We start from the raw sequence: 12,021 nt of genomic DNA, 5'->3' as shown, positions 1-12,021 counted from the left end.
CCATTTACTGTTTAAAAAAAATATTTTTACTCTTGAACTATATGTGTATTTTAAGACTTAAAGATAACTTTCTGTTTGGAAATATGTGGAAAAAATATGAAAAAATGAAACTAAATGTACTTTTATCCCAACCAAAGTTTAGCCAAAACCGTCAAAAATTCTGTTGAAGTTTAGTCCTAAAAATTCCCATAGATTTCAAGGCTTAAACATCAGTAAATACAGCCAGTAAGTTTAATTTTTTGAGTCATTCATTATTATTTCTTGAATCAATGCCATGAAAAATTCATTAATTTTGTATAAAACCACTAGAGTTAGAGCAATGAAGATTATTATTCTAAACATTTCTTAACTTCATTGCATATGGCCACTTTATGAAATTGTGCTTCACATTTATTTAATGTAATTCAAAAATGTCTCATTTTGATCTGATAGTTCCACATTTATTGCTTTTGTTTTGTATTGCTTTGTTCTGTTTATCAGTAGGTAAAGACTAAAGGAACAACTTCGAGCCTTCAAATCACAAACCGCGTTTAATTAAATTTCCTTTATACTGAAGTAAACATCTCAACGTTACTTGACTATTGCCAGTCTTATACAAGGACGTTTGAATTTCCTCACTGAAAGAGATTAGACAAAATAATATTCTTTACCTTTGAGTAGTAGATCTTGTGAAGTTAGACTACAATAAAAACAGAGTTATGTCATATTACATGTACAATTTGTTAGTTTCTGTTCTTGCTTTTATGGACCTTTCGCATGAGAAGAAAAACATGTTTAGTCTGGAAAATGGGATAGCAATGTTTCTAAAATGTTTTTCACATTTTGTATTTAATATTTCTATTTTTATTGTAGGGATACATTCCTCTCTTTGTAAATGCAACTGCAGGAACAACAGTATATGGAGCCTTTGATCCAATACAGGAGATTGCAGATATATGTGAAAAATACAACCTCTGGCTCCACGTAGATGTGAGTAACTAAATGAATACTACTCAGGCAAAAGAGCATTTCTGTTTACACATTTTGTCTTGTATTATAAGATTTATTACTAGATCCTGAGTGAATTAAAATATGCTAAGGTTTTCTAAAACAATGAGTCTTCTCCTTTTTCTGTCTCTTTCAGGCTGCCTGGGGAGGTGGACTCTTAATGTCCCGAAAGCATCGTCATAAGTTGAATGGAATAGAAAGGTACTACAGAGTGCTTGTTTGTAATACTGTTATTACAGTACTTTCATAAGGTACACAAGACTTCACAAAATCATGAAAAGATGAATTTTCTGCATTACAGAAGAAGAAAACAGTGATGTACAGCTGAGTGAAATGAAAGTTTTCAGCAGATTTGAAGCAGACAAGGATATTGCTTGGCAAAAAGGGAGGGAAATTATTCTGTGCATAGATTCGAAGGGACTATAAGTCGGGGAATGGGTAAAGGAGAATTTGAGGAAAAAACAAAGTGTGAGAGCTAGACAGTCTCTGAAATGTAGGGCTTTGAGAACAGCAGTGAGAGAAAAAAGGAATCCAGAGAAGGTGTTTGAGCATGAATACCTGTGATGGGAAGCCATGACATAGTGGGAATTTGTAGAGATTCCCTCCTGAAAGATGTGTGCAATTATTTCCAGAAAAGGAGGAGTATATGTGCTGCCTGAAAATGAGTGTTCTGTAAATGAAAGTTTATAAATACATATAGATATGTTTACTTTCATATAGCTTATATGTACACACACATATAAATACATATGTGTTTACAATAAAGAGAGGAACACATGGTAGAGATTGAATTACCAGCAATTTTTAGGGGCAAATTTCAGTATCTATAAGGCTGGAAAGGACTATGATAGCACAGGGCTGGTACAGTTCTGTAATGCCAGATGAGACTGAGGGAACTTACAGGGAGGGCAGAAAAGAATCAGTTACTTCCTCTCAGGATAAAGGGGCATATGAGCTGGTGCCATGGGGGGATTGTATGAAACAAGCAGTAAGCTCTTCTGGAGGAGGCCAGAGTGGAGTCCAAAGCATGTGTCTACCTCCAAGCACATAACCCAGGTTACCAGGATGCCCATTGAGAACAGAAGCCAGCCTGTATTAAACAATTAATTGAACCAAGTTTAAAAAGGCAAAGCATTTGTGTTGGAAGTGATAGCAGAGTGAGAGCATGACTGTCCCCCAGCCATTAGGATTCAGACTCAGGAGTAGTCCCATGTGTAGTCTTCGGCATAGATGTTCCTATATCCAGTGATGACAAGGCTGTAGTCTGTAGAAGATGCAATGTTTATAACCCCATAGGTGTGTTTGTCTCTAGATTTCCTCTGAAACTGCTCTGTCATAAAAGGCTGCACATCTGTATAGAAATCAGAAAAGCAATGAAAACCCAGAAACACAGGATCTTTCCCACCACTGCAGATATCAGCCACCAGGGAAGGAAAAAAGATTTGAAACAAACTCTACCCATGAACTCTCAAATTAGCACCAAATTGCTTCCTTGAGTCAACTGTGCTGAAAGTGGGCACTATGTAAAGGCGTAAAATAAGAACAGTGAGCAATGCCCTTCCTTAGGGAATGCAAACTTTCCTGGTGGTGGGCATCTCATACAGTAAATGAAAAACATGTACAAGGTAAAGAATACAGAAGGACTGGTAGGGAAACCATGTGGAGCCTTCTGTTGCAGGGACAGCAGTGTGTGGTATGACAGGAGTACTCTGAAGTGATAGAATCACAGCAACCTCTGCCCAATTCAATTTGCAAGTCACTCATGTTACAGCAGCGTATCTGAGGTCAGCATTGTAAAATAATTCCCTTAAGCTACACAGGTTTGGTCACAGTAGTTTGTTCCATGCCTCTTGACCTGTGGTCAACCTAGAGGTGCTAATTAAGACCATAATCTTAAGCAAATACAGAAAGCAGCAGGCCACAAAGCATGATATTATTTATTTTCTAGTCAGCTATATGGATCTTCAAACATGGGAGGGAGCCCATGTGTGCTGCGTGATTGCCTGTCACCGGCCCCAGCTGGGGTCTGGTGTGAACGTTGGGGCCAGGCCAGGCCTGCCCGGGGATGTGGGGGTGTGTGGGGACTGGCAGCTGCCGTGGGGCTGAGCTGGCATCGCCTGGGGTGGAAGAGCCTCTGTCTGGCTGTGCAGGGTGGAGAGCAATGTCTTCATGTTGAAACAAAACAAATGCTCCTTGTGGAAACTACTTTAAATTATCATTATTTGGAACCCTGAAAGTTAAATAAATGTGCTAAACTGAAACTATAACACTCTCAAAAGGAAATGAGCTGTTATATAATTCTTGTTTCTTGACTACTCCATCTGAGCTACCAGTGATTTTATTTTAGAAGATAATTGCCTCCTAGGCCTGAGCTATATACCTGCTGGTTTGCACTGCCTAAGCGGGAGATTTTAGAGGGATGGTGAGCTGCCCAGGAACAGCACAGGCTGCACTGTTCCTTTGGCTGAGCAGTGCTATGGTCTACTTAGTGCAGACAGAGGTTGGAATCATAAATGGAATCTTTATGAAATTAGTGGTTCCTCAGACTGGAGTGGAGAAGTCCACAGAGGAGCTGTGGTTGTGTGTCTGTCCTCTGAGAGCAGGGTGCAAAAGAGGAGGAAATACCTTTGAATTTTCTTTCAGCCACATTGTAAGAACATGTGCATAGTCTGTGAAATATGATTATACAATTTCCTTCTCTGGAACACACAGTGAATCAAGGAGACACTTGGTAAGTAATTACTTAGGGTGAAGAGATCAACGGATGTGCAAGGTTGGCACATTTATTTTAACATTGTCTTTAACTTGTCTAGGATAGTATGTTAAAAACCTGAAACATCTCATTTGTTAACTAGTAAATTAGGTGATCTTGTGCAGCTACCTGTGCTTACACATAAAAAGTTTTAAGCTCACTTACAAAACAGCAGGATTATGATGTGAAGTTTTATAGCCTTTTAACAGTCCATGGGCTTAGCAAGCTTGTCCAGAAAAGGCCTCTTGTGGCTCTAACTGGAAAGGCAGGTAAGCGTAAAGAGTGTCTTTTCCAGCAGCTGCTCAATAAAGAACTGTATTGCCCCAGAATTCATATTATTCCTTTAATTCTCTGACACCTCGCCCCAGTCAGTAACTTGAGTTGGTATAACCTGTCAAACTGCTTTTGTTAGTTTTGTTAGGGCTACTTCTAGAAGTGGAGTCTTCTGGGGATGAAGTTACTGTTTCAGCTAATCAGCATAGTCTGACACTAGTGAGCTGGTATTAGTAATAATATAAACTAATCAAAAGTCTGACATTGCAATATTAACACACAAAAAAATAATTTCCTGGACAATACAGCTGGGAAAGAAGACACTTTTGAGACAGTATTAATCTCCAGAGAAATCATCATGGTCAAAACTCTGTGCATTTCCAGCTGAAAGCAGAAAACAAGGGTGGCTGCTTCAGATTAAGTTTCTATTTTGCAGATCTATGTGAATGTGTAATTTTTTTGCAGAGCCAACTCCGTCACCTGGAATCCACACAAGATGATGGGAGTGTTGTTACAGTGTTCTGCTATTCTTGTCCGGGAGAAGGTCTGCCTTATATTTCATAATTAAGCAGTTAAAAAAATATATAAATATCAAGCCCTACTTTTTAAGATGGTAGTGCAAAATCCATTCAATTTCAATACTTCTTTTGGAAGGAATAATTGTGTAGATCTACAAGGAAGTTGTTTTCTTGTTTTGTTTGTTTGTTTGGGGTTTTTTTTTTTTGGAAAGCTGTAGACTTACTACAGGTTGGATCTTTAGTTGTTGAATCTTTGCATATTCTAATAACAACACTAGTGTCATGCTAATTCACTTCAACTGAGCATCTGCCCCTTTGTTTCTATGATATACTGAACATACACCCTTGGTCTTATTAATTGGTCGCAGTCTGAACTGCTTAAATATAAAGCAAGTTCTTACCTTACATGGTGGTTTAAAAGTTTCTCAGTTCTGTTGAAAGGAAGCCATGCTGCTTTTATTATGACTCCGTATGTATTTTAGGCTTTCTTCTAGAGTCTTCATTATTATCAATAAAAGCAAGACCAGCATCTTAATTCTTTTAAGTGATGTGAATTTTCCTTACATGATTTAAAAAAATGTCATGTTATCTGTGGATAGGACTGATTCTATTGTTTACTAATTTCTGACATGTCAATTGCTACTAGAAGAGGTTGGTTGAAGAGGCTAGTTGTGGTCCCTGCGCATAGAACTGGGATGTAGGAGTTGTGGGTGCCAGCCCTAGGTCTGCCATTGCTTTTCCAGGTGACCCATCTCAAAACTGAAGACAGCAACATTTATTTCCCTTTATAAAACACTTTGACTTCTATTGGAAGGAAGCAGTAGCCATTATTTAGTGGCATGCATACTTATCATGCTAACTAGTGCAGGATTTTGGCAGCATTTTTTATTCTCTATATGAGAACTTTGATAACATTTTTGTATTTGTCAGATATTTCAGTGTCTTTGAGCATCTTCAGAGGACCACTAATAAACTCTAAAGAAGATGCAAAGCACTTGAGAAATGTCGCATGTGTAAGACTTCTGTGTAACATACAGAAATTTGCTCCTCTGTGTTTTCCTCAAAGATGTTTACCAGTGATCTGTAGGTTTCTGTTGGTCTGTAAGCAAAAATGTCTGGTTTAGATCATTTGTACTTACACTTATCTCTCATGTTAACTGTCAAAAAGCTGGATGATATATAGAGTTGAAACCTTCAATTACATTTTTTTTCCTCAATTTCTGTTTCTACCTGCTGCACTGAGAGACCACAGTGTGTAATTCTAGTGTGTAATTTAACACATCAAACATTTAAGTCTTAAGAACATAGCCTTACAAGGTGAAGTGGACAAAGTTAGTATCAAAACTAAGAAGCCAAATTAATCTGATAATGTTTTTTTCAGGTATGGGTACGTGGGTTTGTAGGACCATATGACTACCAAGAAACTCTTAAGAGAACCACCTTAGCATTTGAAATTATTTTTCTGGTCCCAGTTTATAAAACAAGGTCAATATTTTATAATTTGGCCCATTAAAGAACAATTCTTCTGTATATATTTGAAATAAGTTTTTTAATATGTTATTAATGCATAGAGTTTCATATGTATATATGCCATATAAGTCAAATAAGTACATTTTTTCATTACAGGGTATACTTCAAGGCTGCAATCAAATGTGTGCAGGCTATCTCTTCCAACAAGACAAACAGTATGATGTGTCCTACGACACTGGAGATAAGGCAATACAGTGTGGTCGACATGTGGACATTTTCAAATTCTGGTTGATGTGGAAGGCAAAGGTAAATAATGAAAGGTCACCTCAAAAAAACAGATATGTATTTATTTAATTTATAAGTCTCATGTCATGGAACACTTTTTTTAAACATAAATGTTTGTGTAATTACAATCTCTAAACACAAAAGTATCTGAGTATTAAGTCAGAAAAGAATCATTTTAGGTGTAGAACAATGTTAGCATCAATAAATTCAGATGGAAATTAAAAGAAAGGTTTAAGTCACAGGATGAGTCCAGTGAGGGCAAGACATCAAAATGGTGGTTTTTTGTGATTCTATGCACTTACGTATGTATTTTATGACAGATTACTTGCAGTAGCAGCAGAATAGACTTGATAACTTATAAGGGTCCTTTGAACATCATGTTTCAATGCATAAATTATATAAGCAACTTTGAAAATAAAGCCTTTTTCTTAAAAAGCTTTGCCCAACTGATGATTTAACAGTCGATTCCCTGGCACCACTGTGGTATGCCTGGATGGCTGAATTTAAGCATGGGCTTACGTACAGGCTTACGTATTCACAAGATGAGGATCCACGTAGTCAAGAAAACACATTTCATTTGTATTTCTTTATCTGGAGTCATCTTATTACTATTCTTCTTGCTCCTCTGCTGACAAAGTGGCAATTCAGTTGGGTAACCTGTCCACAGTTTACTATTTTTTTAATAGAACTGAGATGAAGTCTAATGGCAAAATGTAAAATCATAAAACAGTATTCAGTTTGTGTGAGAGTTAAACAGCAGTAGTAAATAACATGCAATGATAAAAGATGTTTTCTTGTAGATTTCCTCAATATTGAGGTTTGAGGGAAGAAAGTAACAGAACTTCAGATATAGAGTTACTTTTAAACAGACTGCAGAGTTGTCATTGTTAATTTTAAAGAGTACTTCAGAAAAGAAACACAATACAAAATGCTTATAACAATTACTTTAGTTAAGATCATAGGTTTGATTACCAGTACATTTCAGTTCAGATTCAGTTCTTCCTCCAAAATAAATAATTTTGGTACCATAACCCAGTAGCATGAAACTGCTTGTGACACATTAGAATTGGACTGTGACTAAGAACTTTGTAATGTGTTTTTTCTGATTCTAATTACCAAGTACTGACTGCAGACACCATTAAAGTATGGACCAAAAGTTTTCCTAAATACCAGCCAGATGCATTTTATTAAAACTAGCATGCCGATTCTACCTCTGCTGTTATATTCACCTGTTAAACTGACTCACTGAAGAAGCAGAGCATTTCACAATAAAGAAAAAAAATGCAGTGGGAACCAAAATGGATACAGGTCATATTTAAAATTCAAAAGTAGGATATTTTTGGAGGTAATTCCTTAAAAATAATATAGATTAAAATTGCTAGGTTGATCTGTATATCTGGAATTTAAATTTATCCAGGTATTAGTTAGTTTGGATTTTTCTTTGGTCTTGAGATAGATTCCTATTTCTTGGACCTGAGTTCTCTGAGGTATTGGGTAGAACCTGTTTCTAGCAAATTGCATTATTATATTACAAAAAACATTAAGAAAATAAAATATTAGGAGCTGTGGAAATATTTCCTTCAGCATTAGCCACCATGAGTCATCATACTCTTGTCCTCATAATAGAAATATACGGTCTACGTCCAGAAGTATCCTTGTGACTTCACCTTCAGTTGTTTTATTCAGTACAAAGAACGTATCCCAAATATGCAATAAGTTAAGAATGTACTTGTCTTTCTTCTTCATCCATGTACAAAATGTACTTAAAAAAAACCCCCAAAAAACAACAAAAACCAACCAACAAAACCAAACCAAACCAACAAACAAACAAAACCCCACAACTTATTTTTCTTATTTATGATTAACATTCATCTATTTTTCTGGGATTATGATTTTTCAAAACAAATCAGATCTGACAAAAGATCAGTGGGTAGGCAAATGACTTTTCACTAACATATTGCAAGCTTTTGTTTGCTGACTTTTTTAAATGCAAATTTCTAGCCAACTGTTCAGAGAAAATAAATTACTTCCCAAACCTTACCCTTTGAACTGAGCTCACATTCCATGTTCCCAGCCTTTCAGCAAGAGCTGGGAAGCCTAGACTTAATAATATTTTTGGAAACTGATTTTAAAGAAGACCTAAAAATTATCTATTAAAAATATCAAAAGTCCTTGTTATTATCATGATAAATTATCTCAAAAAAAGACCAAAAGCAAGTGGTGATTACAGTTAGGCCACATTTAGCCACTTTTTGTAGTGTTGATTTACTTTACTTTTAAATTACTGCTAAATGTTTTCTGACTGAAAATATTTAAGAGTGAAGCCCATATGAAAACATGATTGCATCAGAGGAAGAAAAATGACCATATAATTAATACTTACTTTCTTTTTAAAACAGGGTACAGTAGGTTTTGAAAATCAGATCAACAAATGCCTGGAGCTGGCAGAATATCTCTACACTAAAATAAAAAATAGAGAAGAATTTGAGATGGTTTTTGAAGGGGAGGTAAGTTTTCTTTCATTTGACCTGTGTGAAGGAACCAAATCTGTGTGGAATTTCAAAGACAGTCTTCACACTTCTCCCAGTTCTTCAAGCGAGCCATGCAAAACTGCTCCTGTTTTCTGAAGAACTACATGGTTGTTGGCTTCTGGGTAGTGTTTTGGCCAAGTGCACATTGTTTTATGCCATAAGTGTCCGATATCTCTTGTCTTCTGCAGAGGACTTCAGTTTAGGGCATGAAGACTACCTTAATACAATCTACTCATGCTGAGATTCCACATTATAACATACAAAACTAATAATATGCTATTTTTGCTGTATGTTCTGTTGCTAGTGTCACGGCATAAGCTCTTGGTTGATAGAATAACAAATACGCTTAGTTTCTTCATTTACTAAGAAGAAGAAAATTGCCCTTGCTGTGATCCTGGAAAAAAGTTCCTCGTACATCTGCATGGAGGTGAAAAGTATTTGCACTTCATTAGCACCCTAAAACATTGCAAGTGGGACAGTGAGTAGGGAATCTAAGACAGCAGATTGAGCCAACAATACTGTAATCCATTTATTTTGTTTTAACATGCAGAACAACAAAAGTTGATACTATATTTTGTCTTCCATGTCTGTGCTAAAATATGCTACTTACTAGCCATTAGTGTGTGATTGATCTATATTATTTTGTTTATTGATGCATGTGTCTGGTTCTTTTTGCAGCCAGAGCATACAAATGTCTGTTTTTGGTATATTCCGCCAAGTCTCAGGGGTATGCCAGACTGTGATGAGAGAAGAGAAAAGTTACACAGGGTACGTGGCTTATGTTAAATGCAAAAATATAGTCTACTCTTTCAAACCAAAATATTCTGTTCATTAAAAATCTCTGTGTGTTGACACACGTTGCAAATTCTAGGACATCAGCTCTCCAGTTTCTTATTATGACCTTGACATTAATAGTTGTTCACCTTTGTCTCCTATTTATGCTGAGGTTGAAGTTATGTTTCCCCCATGGAATCAGATACAGAGCATATTCAGTTACTCTTTGTTTGGTACCACTTCGATTCTCCAGAAAGTGTTATGAATCTTTAAAAAGCAGCTGGACACAAAGATGTCCCAGTCCTGTTTGAACAGGACAGCATATCAGCAAGAGAAACAGAAGGGTAGTTATTTGAAAATGATGGGAGAGATATAGGACATGAAAACGTGTAAGACCTCAGGTCTTCATTTTGGTTTTAAATGTGCTTGGTTAGCCATGCATTAATGCATTTCAGTGAAAATGAATACCTTTTGGAGGACTTCAGGATATATCTATTTGAAGAAATGGTAGAGGGAAGTGAAGACATCATAGAGGTACCATCAGGAAAAGTATTGCTCAACTTCGGACTTGAGGGAAGTGAAATACATTAATTTTGTAGTAGCACTTTAGACGGACAGAAGTAGAATGAAATACATCCAGGAGACAAAAGATTTTGTAGTTGTCAAAATGAATAACAATTTTTTCAGTTTGGGAAGGGAGAAGAATGGGCAGATTTGGAGTTTTTGTAGAGGGTTTTGTCTGCACCACTGAGGAAAGAGAAAAGAAAAGAATAGAAATTCCTGGGTCAACCCAGTGGCATGTTAGATAAAGAAATTGCCCAAAAAAAGAAAAAAAAAAAAAAGAAAAAAAAAAAGGAGGAAGATAGATAAGACTGGGAAGAAAGATGAAATGTTTGATTTGACCGTATTAAATGTCAGAGAACATTATAAAGCATCCTACAAAACAGTAAGAGAGCCAGATATCTGACCTTGGCTAGCAGAGACTAGAGCAGGAAAAAAAAAGGTCTGGATGGCAAAACTGTGCTCAGTCGATACCAAATATAAAGTTTGTCAGGACATTACTCCTTGTAAATTAAAGTGGGGAAGTGAGATAGAAGCAAATGCACAGTACTGCAAAACTAATGGAAGGTTTCCATGGCTTATGTTAACAGAAAATATTCTTTATGACATAGATCTTGTTGAAAAATTTCCATCGTTCCCCCTTCGCTCCCCCCAAAAATTACTTTGACAATAGATAATATTCTCCTCGAAAACAACCATTACCCTCCAAAAGGTGGTTCAGGAGTAGGTTTTCATAAAAAGACAGAAAACATTTATTTGAGACAAAAATCTTCAGCACAGAGAAATGACATGTACATTTAAATATAAAATTATTACATAGTGAATACTCTAGGATGCTATCAGCCTCTTAATAAAAAAGATGCATGTTATTGTCAATTTTCCTTTGAGGATCCAATCCTACATATTTAGTTTTTCAAACCTTTTTTCTTGCTGATCTTTTTTATAAAAAATAGTGCCTTTCTGATCTGTCCCTTTATTTTTGCCAGGTTAAGAAATGTTGAGACTTATAAAGAAAGGATAAATTTTTTAATTACTTTTCTCTCTGTCTTTTTTTTTTTTAATGATAAAGGTGGCACCGAAAATCAAAGCACTGATGATGGAATCAGGTACTACCATGGTTGGGTATCAGCCTCAGGGCGATAAAGTCAACTTCTTCCGAATGGTCATCTCAAACCCAGCAGCAACTAAGTCTGACATTGACTTCCTCATTGAGGAGATAGAGAGGTTGGGGCAGGAGCTGTAGTACAGTGGTTGAATTATTTATTTCTCTAATTCACTGTTTCCCAGCACTGGCTATTTTTTAAACCCAGTTCTGCAGAACATGTTTTAAGGAAATTCTCTTTCTATAAGTTCTGGTCTCCTAAGGCATCCTGAAAATAAACAGCTATAGGCTACTGAAACATATATGTGTTGGTAGGTCATATTACCGAGGGAAAATGTATTATCTTGAAGTTGAAGTACTATTGACCCTTACATTGGTCTTGTTTATTGTAGTCAGCAGGAAATTAATAAGTACTAAAATAGCAAATTAAGAACTCTGCACAGTATATATGTACAGTATAAATAAATATATATATATAATTATATATATATATATACATACATATATATATATATAAAGTGGTTATAAACTTAGATCTAAGCCACAGCATGTTTTCCACTTTAAGAGAATTAACTTTTCCTTCAACAACTAATGATGTGGATAATGTGCTACAGATTTTTCTGCCAGGTAAAAACAGACGTATAGAAACATTTTAATATGTAGATTCTTAGGAGCTAAAGAAAATGTATAACAGTATTAAATCTTATTGTTGGTGCTTCTCTCACGTACAGAACAGCAATCCCTAACAGCACCTTCAAGTAAAACAGT

The 12,021-nt window shown here is 35.9% G+C and overlaps 1 protein-coding gene across 1 annotated transcript in view; it reads left to right on the top strand.

The window, feature by feature from the left end:
- GAD1 (glutamate decarboxylase 1) overlaps positions 1-11,407 on the top strand; it is a gene marked incomplete at its 5' end in the record, with an annotated part of 28,938 nt that extends 17,531 nt beyond the window's left edge. Inside the window, 7 exons of the mRNA XM_080347064.1 lie at positions 853-969; positions 1,124-1,188; positions 4,478-4,556; positions 6,157-6,306; positions 8,685-8,792; positions 9,495-9,584; positions 11,221-11,407. Of these exons, the coding sequence (XP_080203190.1) occupies positions 853-969; positions 1,124-1,188; positions 4,478-4,556; positions 6,157-6,306; positions 8,685-8,792; positions 9,495-9,584; positions 11,221-11,394 (783 nt within the window). The 3' untranslated portion in view covers positions 11,395-11,407. The remainder of the gene's footprint in view (positions 1-852; positions 970-1,123; positions 1,189-4,477; positions 4,557-6,156; positions 6,307-8,684; positions 8,793-9,494; positions 9,585-11,220) is intronic.
- Between the last annotated feature and the right edge of the window lie 614 nt (positions 11,408-12,021).

This window comes from Nesoenas mayeri, assembly GCF_963082525.1.
Source record: "Nesoenas mayeri genome assembly, chromosome: 6".
Lineage (NCBI taxonomy): Eukaryota > Metazoa > Chordata > Aves > Columbiformes > Columbidae > Nesoenas > Nesoenas mayeri.
Note: the sequence above shows the minus strand (reverse complement) of the source record. Positions and strands in the feature narration are given on the sequence as shown.